This window comes from Podarcis cretensis (assembly GCF_951804945.1).
Source record: "Podarcis cretensis genome assembly, chromosome: 7".
In the NCBI taxonomy this organism is placed as follows: Eukaryota; Metazoa; Chordata; class Lepidosauria; order Squamata; family Lacertidae; genus Podarcis; species Podarcis cretensis.
Window position 1 is genome coordinate 42,995,116 of NC_137176.1, and position 16,717 is coordinate 43,011,832.

The 16,717-nt window shown below is 42.7% G+C and overlaps 1 protein-coding gene across 1 annotated transcript; it reads left to right on the forward strand.

The window, feature by feature from the left end:
- Positions 1 to 857: 857 nt before the first annotated feature.
- MPPE1 (metallophosphoesterase 1) lies at positions 858 to 16,499 on the forward strand. Its single transcript, XM_079982977.1, has 10 exons — positions 858 to 1,060; positions 1,832 to 2,222; positions 4,151 to 4,259; positions 6,436 to 6,539; positions 8,433 to 8,513; positions 9,464 to 9,572; positions 13,329 to 13,400; positions 13,506 to 13,628; positions 14,606 to 14,746; positions 16,033 to 16,499. Exons 2-10 carry the CDS (start codon positions 1,948 to 1,950, stop codon positions 16,213 to 16,215), a joined length of 1,197 nt encoding a protein of 398 aa, XP_079839103.1. The 5' UTR covers positions 858 to 1,060; positions 1,832 to 1,947; the 3' UTR covers positions 16,216 to 16,499.
- Positions 16,500 to 16,717: the final 218 nt, after the last annotated feature.

The window sequence follows — 16,717 nt, forward strand, 5'->3', positions numbered from 1 at the left end:
TTTTTTCTGGGTCTTAGAGGGCGAGAGGTGGTGGTCCCCAGTATATCCTGCATCTGAGTCGTTTTGGACTTCAAATGCAATCACCAACATTTTGCTTTATGCTTGAAAGGGAATCTAGTAACCAGTACAGGGCAGGAACAAGTACCCATTAATATGCTTGCTGCTGTATTCTGGGCGAAATGTAACTTCTGAAGACTCTTCAAAGGTAGACCTGCTGCAGTGATCCAATATGGAAAGGAGTACTTCCCCATCCAAAACCAGTTGAATCCCTATTCCAGAGTCTGTCTCACAATGAGCAGCTCTTAAATCTTGGTTAGAGTAACCTTCTGTTAAGCCACATCTTGCCACTGCAACAGGCAGCAGATCCAAAATCAAGTGGTTTCAAAGGCTCACAAATGAAGGTGCCTGGTTGGCATCTCTAGGGAGGGCATTCTGTAACTGGGATGCCACTGCCCAAAAAAGCCTTTTCTTCAGTAGCTACCAGTAGCTTAGAGGGCCTCTGGCCTCTGAAGATACTACAAAGCTTACAAGCTCTTCACAGGCAGGAAGAACAAAACAGAGAGATGGGAGAAAGAAATGCTGTGTGTACATGATCTAATGAATACAGTAATGAAAATGAATAAATTTGAACGAACTATTGTTTCGTCTTGCTAAGTTAATGAAACCAACTACCCCGAGTCGCCTGCTTCGCCCTTGCACGCCCTCGCCTCAGCTGTGCAGGGGCAGCTGCCCAGGATAACCATCTCTGAGCGAGCAGCAGCCGCCATGCTCCAGCCGAGAGCGACGCGGCGGCCAATCAAACTGCTGCCTCCGCGGCGCCAATGAGAGGCGCGCAAGGCTGGAGAACGAGGCGATTCAGGAAGCGAGGCATCCAATAGCAAGTGCTTCGGTCGCTTTCCTGACCTCCGGAGTGGGAGCTCTTCGCCGTTCCACGGATGCCGCAGGAAGCGCCGCTCCAGACGTGCGGGGGACACGTGCAAAGCGGCGGGGAGTTTCTCCGTCCTCTGTCTTTGCACGCGGGGAGCCTCGCTCCGCTCCTGGCGGGAGTTTCCTCTCAGGGGTGAGTAGCAGCAGCAGCAGCAGCAGCAGTAACAGCACCACCTTGAAGCGGGTTGTTTATTGTGAGAGGAAAGAGGTTTGCTTCCGCCTTCGGTAGTTTCCCCTTAGAAATGCCTCCCCTTCTGCAGGAGAAAGTTATACAAGCCTGGCTTTATTCTGCCTCTTTGACCTTTTCCCAGGTCTACCAAAAAGAAATATATTGTTGGGGCTTTCCTTCCTCCTTGGCGGTAAGAGGGTCATTGTAATAGAGGCGGGCTCGTTTTATGATGCCGTTTACTCAGTACCTGGGAGATGCTTGCAAAGTAGTCGGGTGGTTCTTAAAAGCTGACAAAAATGGCAAGTCGCCTCGCTGATCCATTAGGTAAAATTAAACATCGTTATCTCTCTATTTCCATCCAAATACAGCCGTCTTTGTTACAACCAACTAAAAACGGGTCACAACAGTAGCGAGCGAGCAAGCTTTTGAGTTGAGCAGAACTCTTCGCTCTTGGAGGTTCCCCACACAAAATGGCGAGAGAAAAGATGTATCATTCCATGGCTTTCACCTGAACTTTGCTGTTGCTTCGTGTTAGCTCGATTGTTACCAAAGGGGCTCACTGGGTGAACTGCAGAAATAAATATAAATTATTGGTATAATTGCAAACAGAAGCGTTTTCAAATTAAGGCAGGTAGCTCTGTTGGTCTGATGCAGTCGGAAAAAAAAAATCTTGTCCAGTAGCACCTTGGATCACTTACTGAATTCATAGTATTTATTATTTTCTGTCTTCTGCAGGATTTCGGTCTGATGTGAAGAACAAAAATTGAAACACACATTTGGTTTGGTTTACTGGCCTCAGTAGGTGGATATTGGTACCATCTGTGGGGAGAAAGACCTGCCTGTAGGCTGATATGGCACTTTTGGGCTTTAGGATCCCATACAGTTTTTTGGAGAAGAGAGGAGGCACTTTTGCACTGAAGCTTTTGTGTTTTACTCTTTCTGTGTTCTTCTTCTGTGAATTTTTTATTTATTACGTAGTTATAATTCAGTGTCACTGGCCGCAACTGAAAGCTCGGGCTCCAAGGGCTACTGAAAAGACTTCCAATTCTGTCTTGAAGGCTATGTTTTTATCAGATACTCATTTACTAGGTGAACTCAGTGGTCACTGGCTGGACAAGCTGAGAAGGTAAGAACTAAATATCAGTAACAGGCAGCAATTTATTGTAAACATATATTTTCCAGTTGGCCTCTGCATGCATGAAAACCAGGGTTATGAACCACTAAATACCTGTGACTTGATTATTTACATGCTAATCCATTCATTCATATTTGAATATTGCCAAAACTTTAGTATATATCTATTGAAAGAAGTGATTTTTTTTTTACAATTTGATAATCATAAGCTATTACTCACTGTTTGAAGGAATTATTATTCTTAATATTTTCTAATTCATTGCACGTTGCTGTAACACACCAGAACCAAAATAACATAAAAAGCTCAGGTATTCTGAAATGGTTTTAATGAGTTTTATACTGTTATCAGAAAACTGTCTTAAATTTGAGAATCCAGAATTGTTCTTATGGTAATATTTGAAGTAATACTCATTTTGCATTTCTTAGCCTCTGCAACCTTTTGGGGAGTGCAATGCAGACTGTAGCATGGGGTTAAGTTGAGCTGGTATAAAGCATGCTAGATCCAAACTGTTCAAGAAGGAGCCAGGGGTATTGCTGGCTGAGCTGGCCTGAGGCTGGCAAAGGGGAAACAAGACTTTAAAATAGAGTTTGACTTATACCTTTTTGCTGGCATAAGTTTCACTGGGTTGCCAGGACACATGACTGAACTCAACAGAGTTATAATTCAGCATAAGCCCCTTCCCCCCATTTCACCTCTCCTGGAATGGCACATGTTCTACTGGTTTCAGTTAGCCCTGTTTTAGTTGGGATGAGGGAGTTATGCCACCATATTTCCAGCTGACTAGTGTAGTCTGGCTGAGCTGGGAACTTGCTGGCTGAGCCGAAGGTCTGCCACGTTCTAACTTGCTCATTCTGGCGAATCTAAGGTTAGGATTGCATCCTAATTGAAACTGTTTTTAAAAGAAGATGTGCTGTGATATAATAATATTGAAGTCTTTCATCAGCCTATTTCTAAAGCTTCTTTATTTGGACTGGTAGTATAAACATGGATAAAAGAATGGAAATCCCCTTGGTAGCAAAAATCGTTCAAAGTCTTACCAATTAAAATTGGTTCCCAACTGATGGAATGGTAATATCCTGACTATTGCTAGGCTAAAATATAGTCCTTAGAGTTCACACAAATAATTCATGTTCATTCACTGTGTTAGAGGAGGTAATGATTGGGTGTAGCCAGGCTTGATGGTTATTTGATCTCATGATGGCAAATTATGCACTTCCAGTATTTTACATCTCTCTGTGTGTAGAAAAACTTGGCTAAAGCAGTGGTTTTTTCGCTATCAAGCCGACCAGATACCTTGCATGCTTCACTCCAAGTAAAAAAGAAATAAAAAGTGCACAAATTGAAATTGCAGAATTTCAGCCTCTGAGTTTTAAATTATGCTGACACAAAGGTCAGAGGCGGATTTAGGGGTGAGGCACCTCAGGGGGAATGAGAGGTGGTGGTAATGGGAAATTTTAGCATTACACAGGGCACCACTGAAATGTGAGACCCCCATGGTATGCCACTGCAAAGGTTCAACCTCATGGTTAAAAAACTCAGTAGAAATGTATGTAAAACAATCCATATTTAAACTTGCATCACTTGGAAATTACTTTTAGAAGCCTTTTGTTGTTGCTTACATAATAGTTATATACGAAACCCACCGACCACTAACCCATGCATATTTCTAGCTTTCATTCAGAAGGATCACAAAATCTATTACTTACAGTCATGCCCTGCAATACAACCACATCTCTTCAGACTTGTAGGATGAAGACTCATAATTAAAACATTTACCTTAGGAAAACCTCAGACTACAATACCCACCCAGTATAGCGGAGACAAAACAAAGCAACGCAGGTCAACATGGCCAGATTGGTACAAGTGCTTATAATATTCACTTAAGTACGTTGAACTGATACCCCTTTTTATTCTCTTAGGGAATGGCAGATGGAGAGAGCCTTCCAAACTGCTCTCTGGCTTCTGCAGCCAGAAATAGTCTTTATCCTGGGTGATATCTTTGATGAAGGAAAATGGAGTTCTTCCCAGGTTGGTATTGTGTGAAACATTAAAGTGTTCATGAAGCAAAATAGGATTTTATTGAAAGTGTTTTGCACAAAAGAATGAGACCAGGAAACTAATATAGTTCTTTTAAAGCTTAGTTGTTCAGTCATCTTTGCTAACTGGTATCCTGATCAGTAGCAATTAAGTTAAAGAACTAGGAGTCATTGGGCCCTAAATTCTGCTTTACTAGGTAGCACATTGGACTCTGTAGTTCCTACAGGCATATTTGACAAGTACCAGGCAGTTGCTTCAGTGCTTTTAGGAGAGTTCTGTTAACACAGATATGTTATGCTTTTTTTGCCAGCAGTTCCTAGTGCTTAATTTAAGATGAGGTGAGAGATGCATCAATAATACGTAGGCATTCATCAGCTAGCAGTAAGCTACCCATGGGATGGGTACCAAGATTTTCTGTTCATAGCAAAGACAAGTGAGGAAAATAGGATTGAACATTGGAAACTTCTTACCCATAGGTCAGATTAGACCCACTAACATTCCTAATTTGGCCCACAAGGCCGTTTTAGCCAGCTATGACCACCTGTGTGTCACATTTGGATTTGACCCACCACATGAAAGTGCTTCCCCACTCCTGACCTAGATAGAGGCTATTTGAAAATGTATCTGCATAGGGTTTTGTTGTTGTTGTTTTTGCTGTTGTCAAGTTAAAACTAGGTGAATGTGCTGAGTAGATTATTTTTGTGTGTGTGTTAAAAGCTGAGGGTGGAATTAAACATTGCACTGTTCCATCCATGCAAGTATTTCAGCTTGCCAGATGGAATGAATGTCCCCTGCACTGTTCTGGGGGTTCCCCCCTGCCAGCCCCAGGGCCAATTTTTTAAAACTGGAAGCCCTTGTGCAGGTCTTATGAAAGGGGTCTTTAGGTGAATCCCACCTTGGATTTCCATTCAGCACATTATTTAGAATGCTGCAGCTGTAGGCATAATAATAATAATAATAATAATAATAATAATAATAATAATAATAATAATAATATTCTGCCCATCTGCCTGCATTGCCCCAGTCACTCTGGGCGGCTCTCAACAAAACATTAAAAACACAATAAAACAATATAAACTTCACTGTTTATATAAACAATATAAACTTCACTGAACAGGGCTGCCTTCAGATGTCTTCTAAAAGTCAAATAGTTGTTTATCCGTTTGACATCTGATGGGAGGGTGTTCCACAGGGTGGGCGCTGTAGTTTCACATGTTTCAGTGGAGGAACCACCAGAAGGCCCTCGGAGCTGGACCTCAGTGTCTGGGCTGGACAATGGAGGTGGAGATGCTCCTTCAGATATACAGAGTATTGGTTTAGTGAGTCACATGACTGATTTAGCATGCACAGAGACTCTGTAAAGCAATTTATGTTGACTTAAGCAGTTAAGGATTGTGAGAATCTATCCTTTGTCAATATTAGTGTCCAGTTAGTCAGTACACTTCTTAGTGCCCAATTAGTCATAACCCTTACTCAGAGTCATGCAAAAAGAAATGTGATGCTATATTTTGATAAATATTACTGAGTTACTGATTTTTTATTTTATTTTTTATTTTATTTTTTATTTTAATATAGGTGGGGTGGGGAGTCTCTGGCATTTAGGCAAAACAAGATGCTCTAGGCACTTCATGGTCCAAGAGGCCATTTTCCCCAGCCCATGTTCCCCTGACCCTCACCTGGCATCAAATGATGGATGTAGGATAGGTGGAGATGTGGCTGCAAAAAGCAGGACTCAATTCTTCATGCAGCGACTGATGTGTGGGGAGTTCAGTATTGCTTAGGAATATTTCCACAGGCCAACTTTGACAGATGGGTGAGGTGGTCTGCCTGTCAAGCACATGACCTCAGATGATTGACACGTGGATGTTCCTGCCCATGTCAAAGTTGCCCTGCTGGGGTTAAGGAGAGAAAGATTTGCCCCAGTGTTCATATTACTTTGATTTATTTATGTGGGCTTAAATGCATTGTTGCAGGTCACTTATTTGCAGTATCAATGCTGTACAACCATAATATGCTTTTAACCAGCTCATGGTAACAGTAATGACATATGGCTGTTACTGACAGTAGAAATATGGGGCAAACTGCAATAACTAATCTTAGTGATGAAAACTTTAATAGTTATTTAAATTGGATTATATACAGTTAGAACCTTTACATTTTCCTGCAGGCCTGGTCAGATGATGTAAGACGCTATCAGAAAATGTTTAGGCATCCAGCCTCTATTGAGCTAATTGCTATTGTTGGCAACCACGACATTGGCTTTCATTATGAGTGAGTAATTTTTATTTAACAGGATGCAGTACTGAGATGGGAATTGTCAAAATGAGAAGAACATTCCATTATAAAACTAAATGCTTTACGATAGGTTTGAATCCATGGGGGGGGGGCATGTTTCTTGGACGCATGCAAAATCGTACAGAGTGTTCCTTTGTCCCTTCTTCTGCCTGTGCACATAGAGGGCTGGAGTAGTCTTGCTCCATATTCAGTGTTAACATGCTTCAACCTGTTGGGAGCAACAAGTGTGGCATGTACAGTGGTACCTCGGGTTACAGACGCTTCAGGTTACCCAATTTTGGGCTGCGCACCGCGCCGAACCTGGAAGTACCGGAACAGGTTACTTCCGGGTTTCGGTGCATGCGCAGAAGCACTAAATCACGCTTTGCGCATAAGTACTGAATTGCAACCTGCGCGTGCAGGTTGCAAATGTGTCTCCCACATGGATTACGTTTGCAACCTGAGGTTCCAGTGTAGTACTTACACAACACTGAAGTCAAGTGTTAGATACATACCATGATATGCAGCTGCTGTGGACTTAAGGTGTAGTATTGCAAGTTTACTTTAATAACGTTTTTGAGGCAAGCTTCAATCCACTTCCAGCTAATTCACCACTTCTTCTTTTAATGCACTTCTGAAGTGATGCTTCCTGTTTTGTTGTTCTGCAGCAGCTCCATTGCTGCAGGTTGACTATAAACGTGGAGCATGTTGCCGGGGCAGTGGAGAAATGTTTTGCCCCTTTCAAGCATTCCCCAAATGTCAACAAATTAAGGATAAGGGGAGTGGAAATGAGTGCAAAACCTTTTAACCCAGCTGTATTGTGGACATCAAGGCTTCACCTAGAATGATAATCCCTTTTGCCTAAAAGGATTCTCTTTTCAGCATCAGATCCTGTGTTACTAGCTGACTGTGGTGCCAGGGTTGCAGAACACTTGGTGTTGTTTCCACCCAGCTGTTCACACTCTCAGTTCTTTACCTGTTTTCTTTTGAGGACAGGTTTTAATACTGAGCTGTCTTTAACTGCCATATACTACAAGCAGCTAGATCAGGAATGTATAGGTTTTTCCCCCATAGAAGTGAATTTATTTACTTCAAGAAGGAAGTGATTTGAGCCCTGACTTGTCTGACATCCAGAATCTGGCAGATAAATGGAAGAATGCAACAGCAGGCCATGTGTATGAAAGTCTCTCAAAGGGAAAAATGTGAGAAATTAAAAACAAAAAGCTGGTGAAAATAAATTGCTATGTTGGCCTCCAAAATACACAGGCGCAAAATGAAAACTAGTTCAAAACCAAAATCTTGTTAACATTAATGATGATTTTTGGAGAGTAGCAGTTGTGAGAATTGTGTGAATTTTGAGGCGTTAAATGCTCATTGGACAGTCTGCCCTACTGTTGTGAAGCACTTCTATAAAGGAACTGCAACGGACTACACTTTAAACTAACATTTAGATACACACATTACCTGACTGAAGCTTGATAGTTAGCTTTTTAAATTAAAGCTTCAGAAAAAATATCAATATAACTTATTTTAAATTGTTGTTGTTGTTGTTTAGTCGTTTAGTCGTGTCCGACTCTTCGTGACCCCATGGACCAGAGAACGCCAGGCACTCCTGTCCTCCACTGCCCCCCGCAGCTTGGTCAGACTCATGCTGGTAACCTCGAAAACACTATCCAACCATCTCGTCCTCTGTCGCCCCCTTCTCCTTGTGCCCTCCATCTTTCCCAACATCAGGGTCTTCTCCAGGGAGTCTTCTCTTCTCATGAGGTGGCCAAAGTACTGGAGCCTCAGCTTCACAATCTGCCCTTCCAGTGAGCACTCAGGGCTGATTTCCTTCAGAATGGATATTTTAAATTAAGTAGATTTTATTTTTTTTTTAATTTCACACAGAATGACGGAATACAAGTTGCAACGTTTTTCAGAGGTTTTCAATTTCACTTCAGAAAAGCTGATAACTCGGAAAGGGATAAAGTGAGTCTTTTTTGTTGTTGTTGTTCACTTGCACCTTAAATATTTATTTACATTTTGTATCTGCCATTGGCAGGAAGCTATCAGTTTTAACTTTATGTGGGGTGTAAATTCATGAAATGGTTGAAAACACTTGTCCAGGTTGGTCTGCTGCATTTGTATCGTAAGTACATATTTAGGCTTCAGTCTTGCACATCAACCTAGGAATGAGTCCTATTGTGCACTGTTTTGTTCAAAAATATCATGCATATTAATATAGAGGATGGTAATGGAACTTAAAACAATATCCGTTTTGAATTGTGCTAAGGGATCAAAGAATCACCCATAAGGAGAAGGTTGCAGTTTCAGTTTTCAATTGGTTGGCGGTCCACACTGGCAAATAAGCATGTGCATACTTGGCTCACTCCCTCTTGCATTTTCTCCCTTCCCACACATGCATGTCTTCCATCTTTCACCAGCTTGGTTGGCACCTATCCCAAGTAAAGCAGCAGTTACTAAAAAGGGGAAGGAATGTAACGTTCCACCTTTTCCACACTGAATGCATTTTTCCTAGGTGTGATTCCCATCTTACTTGCAGCGTGTCCTTCCTTGTCCCTTTAGAAATCCTGCACCTCCCTGATGTGACCCATGGAGATAAGATTGGGGCCACATGGTTGCAAGGAATGAGATGGAAAGGTGAAGAACCCCTGATTTGGCCCAGGGTTGCCAACTCCTGTTGTAAACATATAAAATGATGTAGAATACTACGCCTTTTGGATCGTCAGAGTGGCTGAATTTAGGGCAATGGTTTGAGAAAACACTGCACTGCAGCTGGAGCATGTACCAAACAGCACTCTCTCGATTTGATGCAGGATGTCTACCTTGTTGAATTTTCCTGATTTTGAGCATGGAGCTGTTTCTTGCTGCAGACATACTGCACATTGATGTCATTATTTCTTCTCTTGTACTTGCAGCTTTGTTATGGTGAACAGTGTTGCCCTTGAGGGTGATGGCTGCATTATCTGTAGAACAGCAGAAGCAAAGCTTGCAGAACTCTCCCATCAACTCAACTGTTCACTGCAGGTAAGGATAGAATTACCTCACTGGGAAGCTTCATCCGTGTATACTGAGGTGCTCAAAATAATCTTTCTAAACTGGCTTCTGTTTGTGATTTCTTGGCATACATTGTTTTTGCATACGTTATTTTTATGTGTGACTTTTATTACCGAGAAGTTCAGTTGCTCAAATGTGTGCATGGAGTTCTTGCATCTCTCCGCATTCTCACTTTATATAAGGATGTGCTGTTTCTCTTAATGCTTGGAAACATGCTTAATAATAATAGTAGTAGTAATAATAATAATAATAATAATGATAATAATAATAATAATAATAATAATAATAATAATAATATTATTTATTTCTACCCCGCCCATCTGGCTGGGTTTCCCCAGCCACTCTGGCAGCTTTCAACAGAACATTAAAAACAGAATAAAACTTCAAACATTAAAAACTTCCCTGAACAGGGCAGTGGTGCCTCGCAAGACGAAATTAATCCGTTCCGTGAGGCTCTTCGTATAGCGGTTTTTTCGTCTTGCGAAGCAAGCCCATTGACAGCTTAGCGGATTAGCGCTGTTAGCTGTTTAGCGGCTTTTAGCGATCAGCTGTTAAGCGGCTTATCAGCAGATCAGCTAATAAGCGGCTTAACGGCTTAGGAAAAGGGGTGGGGGGAGGGGAAAAAACCCGCAGGAACTCGCAATACATTTTCGTCTTGCGAAGCAAGCCCATAGGGAAATTTGTTTTGCGAAGCGCCTCCAGAACGGAAAACCCTTTCGTCTAGCGGGTTTTCCGTCTTGCGAGGCGTTCGTCTTGCGGGGCACCACAGTAGTTGTTTATTTCCTTGACATCTGATGGGAGGGCGTTCCATAGGGTGGGCTCCACTACCGAGAAGGTCCTCTGCCTGGTTCCATGTAACTTCACTTCTTGCAGTGAGGGAACCACCAGAAGGCCCTCGGAGCTGGAGCTCAGTGTCCGGGCTGAACGATGGGGGTGGAGACGCTCCTTCAGGTATACTGAGCCGAGGCCGCTTAGGGCTTTAAAGGTCAGCACCAACACTTTGAATTGTGCTCGGAAACGTACTGGGAGCCAATGCAGGTCTTTCAGAACTGGTGTTATATGGTCTCGGTGGCCACTCCCAGTCACCAGCCTCATTCTGGATTAGTTGCAGTTTCCGGGTCATCTTCAAAGGTAGCCCTACGTAGAGCGCATTGCAGTAGTCCAAGCGGGAGATAACTAGAGCATGCACCACTCTGGCAAGACAGTCCACAGGCAGGTAGGGTCTCAACCTGCGTACCAGATGGAGCTGGTAGACAGCCGCCCTGGACACAGAATTGACCTGCACCTCCATGGACAGCTGTGAGTCCAAAATGACTCCCAGGCTATGTACCTGCTCCTTCAGGGGCACAGTTGCCCCATTCAGAACCAAGGAGTCTCCCACCCACCTGCCCCGTCCCAAAACAGTACTTCTGTCTTGTCAGGATTCAACTCAATCTGTTAGCCGCCATCCATCTTCCAACCGCCTCCAGGCACTCACACAGGACCTTCACTGGTTCTGATTTAAAAGAGGTAGAGCTGGGTATCATCTGCATACTGATGAACACCCAGCCCAAACCCCCTGATGATCTCTCCCAGCGGTTTCATATAGATATTAAAAATCATGGGGGAGAGGACAGAACCCTGAGGCACCCCACAAGTGAGAGCCCAGGGATCTGAACACTCATCCCCCAACACCACTTTCTGGACACGGCTCAGGAGAAAGGAGTGGAACCACTGTATAACAGTGCCCCCAGCTCCTCTAGACAGTCCAGAAGGATGTCATGATCGTTGGTATCAAAGGCCGATGAGCAATCCAGCAGAACTGGGAAACAGCTCTCACCTTTGTCCCTAGCCCGCCAGAGATAATCAACCAGCGCGACCAAGGCGGTTTCAGTCCCTTGACGAGGCCAGAATCCAGATTGGAAGGGATCCAAATGGTCCGCATCCTCCAAGCATGCCTGGAGTTGTTCAGGAGCCACCCTCCATTAAAATGAATATAAAAACATTTATGGGTGAAGTATCTGCATGGCGACGCGGGTGGCGCTGTGGGTAATACCTCAGCGCCTAGGACTTGCCGATCGTCAGATCGGCGGTTTGAATCCCCGCGGTGGGGTGCACTCCCGTTGCTCGGTCCCAGCGGCTGCTAACCTAGCAGTTTGAAAGCACCCCCGGGTGCAAGTAGATAAATAGGGACCGCTTACTAGTGGGAAGGAAAACGGCTTTCTGTGTGCTGCGCTGGTGCTGGCTCGCCAGAGCAGCTTCGTCACGCTGGCCACATGACCTGGAAGTGTCTGCGGACAGCGCTGGCCCCCAGCGTCTTAAGTGAGATGGGTGCACAACCCTAGAGTCGGACACGACTGGCCCATACAGGCAGGGGCACCTTTACCTATCTGCATGGCATTAGAAGAGCCAGCATCCCGCCACTGAATTAGGGCATGTGAAAATAGTGATTGTTGCGAAGGTAATTATATCTGGCTTGGGCACTGAACAGTTACCCTGCTTCGGCTTTCATTACCTCCACTCTCTTCCACCTCTGGGTGGTAGTATTTGTTATTAAATTCCATCATACCCTTTCTCAGAGGAACGTAGTGCTAAGCCAGTACTTGAAATCATTATGGACTGGATGAAGGCCAGTAAATTGAAGCTCATCTCAGATAAGATGGAGATGCTGTTGGAGGATGCTTGACCATAAGAGTGCCATCCTGTTCTGCATGGGGTAACACTCACCCGGAAGGACCAGGTTTGTAGTTGGAGGCTACCTGTCACTAGAGGTTCAAGTGGCTTCTGTGGTATTCCCTACTTCCACAAGTTTAGGCTGGTGCATCAACAGTGTTCTTCCCTGCTTACAGATAACTGACCAGTTTTCCATTCCCTGTTAATTACTAGATTAGATTACAGTGGTACTTCAGGTTACATATGCTTCAGGTTACAGACTCCGCTAACCCAGAAATAGTGCTTCAGGTTAAGAACTTTGCTTCAGGATGTGAACAGAAATTGTGCTCCGGCGGTGCAGCAGCAGGCCCCATTAGCTAAAGTGGTGCTTCAGGTTAAGAACAGTTTCAGGTTAAGAACAGAGATCCGGAACGAATTAAGTATGTAACCCGAGGTACCACTGTACTGCAGTTTGCTGTGTGCAGGATTTATTTTGAAAATTAAAGTTAGTACAAAAATTAGGCTGGCAATTACTAACCAGGATCATATTCCACTGAATATGACCCGGGTTGGCATTTGGGGCGCAATTCTAAGTGGTGATGATTATCTGAAGTGTGGTGACTGGAGAAAGGGCCTTCTGCGTTCTAGCACTGTTTGTGCAATGCCATCTTCAGTGAGGCTCACTATCTGGCAGATCTGATGTATTTTCAGCAGACCAATTATTGGTCTTTTTAACAGTAAACTAGCTGCAGACTTTATATTTCTTGTTGAACCTTAGGCTGTTTAACTGCTGCTTTCTGCTATTTGTCACCCAATTGTAGTTGTGTGTGTGTTGTTATTCTGTTGTAGTCCACTTTGTATGGTTTAGCCATTTTTCTATCTATCTCTGATATATCCGCTGTCTCAACACTGTCAGCAGTACTTTGTACATGGTAGGCACATCTTGTGTTAGAGCTTCTAGGCAGGGAGTTGTCTTTCCATAGACTGGACCTACTAATCTCTCGTGATTTTTCCTGAAAATAGCCGCCTTCTATTTGCTCCTCTATCGTGCGATATAGGATTGTGTACAAACACTTGCTTGGTTTTTGTTGACAGGAACAAAGTCAGTCCAGAAAAAGGTGCAGTGATGTAGACAAGCTCCCACCTTCAGCTCCAATTCTATTACAGGTGTGTTTGGTTTGGGAAATGGGTCATTTTTGCACTTTTATTTAGCATAAATGCATTATGGTCTTGTTAATGTGCTGTTTCCTTCTTGGTTTTAATCCCTTTCAGCATTATCCTCTTTATCGAAGAAGTGACGCAAAATGTACAGGAGAAGATTCTGCTCCTTTGGATAAAAAGAATTACATCTTTAAAGAGAAGTACGATGTGGTTTCAAAAGAAGCTTCTCAAAAGGTATGTTGAATATGTTCTATCCAAAGATAGATGTGTACTAGCTGCCCTGAAAGGCTTGCCTATTTTGTTGGCAAATTGTAATTTTATTATTATTGCTTAATGTCGTGTGTATCAGCGAACAGGGCACTTGGATAGTCAAAGAATCTTAAGAATGGCATGCTTCTTATTTATTCTCTCCCACTCCCCCCCCCCTGTCATGCACTGCTTGATCCATTCTTAATTTCATTGATTTCTGAGCTATTCTTGTAACAATAGTGTTTGTAACGGCGGCTTTTTACTACCATCAAAATAAAACTGTTTTTCCTTGTCTAATGGCATTCCTATTTCTGGTCATAAATGAGCATACTCAAATAAGGCTATTAGAAATATAATGCAGCTTCTGCAAAGTGTGCACAGAAGCGTGCAGCCTGTTATGCAGCCTTCCTGACTGACTCTGAACATGAGTTTGCTCTTGAGTCAGGCTGTGCATTTGGTACATGCATGAAGTCCTGCCTTAGCTAATCAACCCTCTCCTCCACTCATGCAGTTGAGGATGATCATGTTCAGAGGATGCAACTGAACTGGGTAGGAGATTGCTGGAGCCAACCCAAGGAAAGTAGATGTTTTGATCCTTAACCGGTTTGTGCTCTGGAGCTGAGGTGCAGAGAAAGGCTGGGCAGGTAGTCTGTAGTGGTTGCCAGGCTGCTGCAACTGCATGCTGGTTACTAGGCCTTGCCTAGTGAACCAAGAACCCAGGGTAAGAGCAGACCTCCTTCCTCCACCTCCCCTACTCCAAGCTGTGCTTCTGTATGTGTGATCGTTCCCTGCATTATTTGAGAGCATCTTACTGCATGTGTGGGTGAAAACATGTACTAGCATTGACTTAAAGAAATGAAGGGGAAACTTGAAAGCAAAGTAAAAATATATCAAGCTGTGTGGCACTTTTCTTTTTCTTAAATCAGACACTTTTAAATGCCAACGTTGTTTTACTCTCATAGCTGTTATGGTGGTTTCATCCTCGGCTCATTTTGAGTGGTCACACCCACAGTGCCTGTGAAGTGTTGCATAATGGGAAAATCCCAGAAATCAGTATTCCGTCATTCAGTTGGAGGAACAGAAACAATCCTAGTTTCATACTGGTAAGTTTAAATAGTTTTTATTTTGTCAGATAATTTTTCATAATATAAATCAACATAGCAATCAGCTATTTTCTCAGACTGATGCTACCTGTAAAAAAGCAAAACAAAACAGCTCCTCCCATCCTCTCCAAAAGTACACTTAAGTTGAATACAAAGCACCCACTTTATAAAGCACATACTTGCGTAGCCATCCTGCTTGTATAGTGCAAAGTATTTTTTTGTAGGTTTTACAAACATGTCTACATACAAGCTATGTTTAGTATGTTTCTATAAAGAGGATGCAGTGTAAACAATTTGACTGCAACAATCATCAGTAGTCTGCAACAAACAGTATTAAGACTTGTTTTTGCTTAGCTGATTTATCCACAGGACCAAATCTTTTCTGCATGGTTCCTTCTGTCTTTCAAAAGTGCAAACTTTCTATCTCATAGGGCAGCAAAATTCTATCAGATGAACCTAATTCACAGTTTGCTTACTTTGGGTATCCTAGATTACAACTCTAAATAGATTAACCTGAAGCACAAAAAGTTTCCCAGTTCTAAAACACATTTAAATATTTATTCTTTTCAAAAACCAGTTCTGTGCTAAGTTTACTTTTTCAGTCTCTTGTGCATGGGGGAAAGCAAATTGGCTATAATTTTTAGTTCATAGATGAAAGTTATTCCTCACTCAGTAAGTAACACAGTGTTAAAACAGTTGTACTTGAAAAGCATGTTGTCTCCCTAATTTTGTAGAGTGTTTACTTACCAGATAATCCAGTTTACTTCAGAATATCATGTTTTCAGCAGTTTGAGGAGTAGATGGTGTCTGACTGTTGGCCTAGATTACCTGCAGACCAGTGATCCCTCCCCCAACACTCCAAGTATTATTAATCTGGCTTTATCTCGTATGCTTTGTCACCCCACATACTTAGTGGCCACCATCCAACACAATTAAGCACCTTTAGCCTGCAATCCTACATAGTTATGTGGAAGTCATTCCCCAGGTCAGGGCCAGTAGGTGCTATGCGGTCTGAGTAGCTGCCCAGCCAAATAGCAGCTGCTGTGTTCTTTACTGGGAAAAAAAAAATCAAATGGCACAAAATAGTCTCAAGGCAGCTCAGTGCTTAACAAATGGAATATCTAACATAGGTTTTAAAGCTGTCTGCATCTCTTATCCACAGGACAGTTGAGAGCACTGATGCTATGAGAGAAACTGAACTCTACCGTTAGTATAATTGTAAAGCATACAGGCTCCCAACCACTTGCCCCATGTCTTATAAAATGCTGTTTTCCTTCCTTTCTCAGGGCAGTATAACACCAACCGACTTCTCTCTCTATAAGTGCTTTCTTCCATTCGAGAACACAGTTCTTACTATCTACTGTGCAGCAGGAGCTGTGCTTTTGGTCCTCGTACTAGCTCACTTTCACCCTCTCGTTACCCCTTTTCATTTTGTTCAGCGTTTAATCACTAAATATAAAGCAGTATGAAGAGTCAGACACTTGTAATTGGTCACTGACACACCAAAGCTAAAGAACAGTCCATCAGACTACATTCATGCCAGCAAATGCGTACTTGAATTGCTAGCCCAAAGGCAGGTTGCCTTTACATACAGAAAGTCCTATACAGTTGATATGACTTATACTACAGGGTAAGTTAACTGAATGCTTCATGCTGTACAAAAATATTGTATTCTACAATCAAATGAATCATTTTCTTGCTAAAGTTTTTGTATCAAATATGTATATTAAAAGTTTGTAACTGTACACTATAAGTCCTACAAGCCTCCTCTTGTGTCTGCACTAGTGTCCTATGCTGCTTAGAGGCTCAGTCTTTCTAATTGGAAATAATTTTAAAGTGTTATTGCTGCGAGACCATCTGGTGTGGTACTTCTTTTCCTTGATGTAGAGTTATTTTACAATAAGATATTACAAAAAAGGGCTATTGGGAGAAGTAGCTTACTGGCCTCAGAGAAGTCTCCTTGTTCTAGGC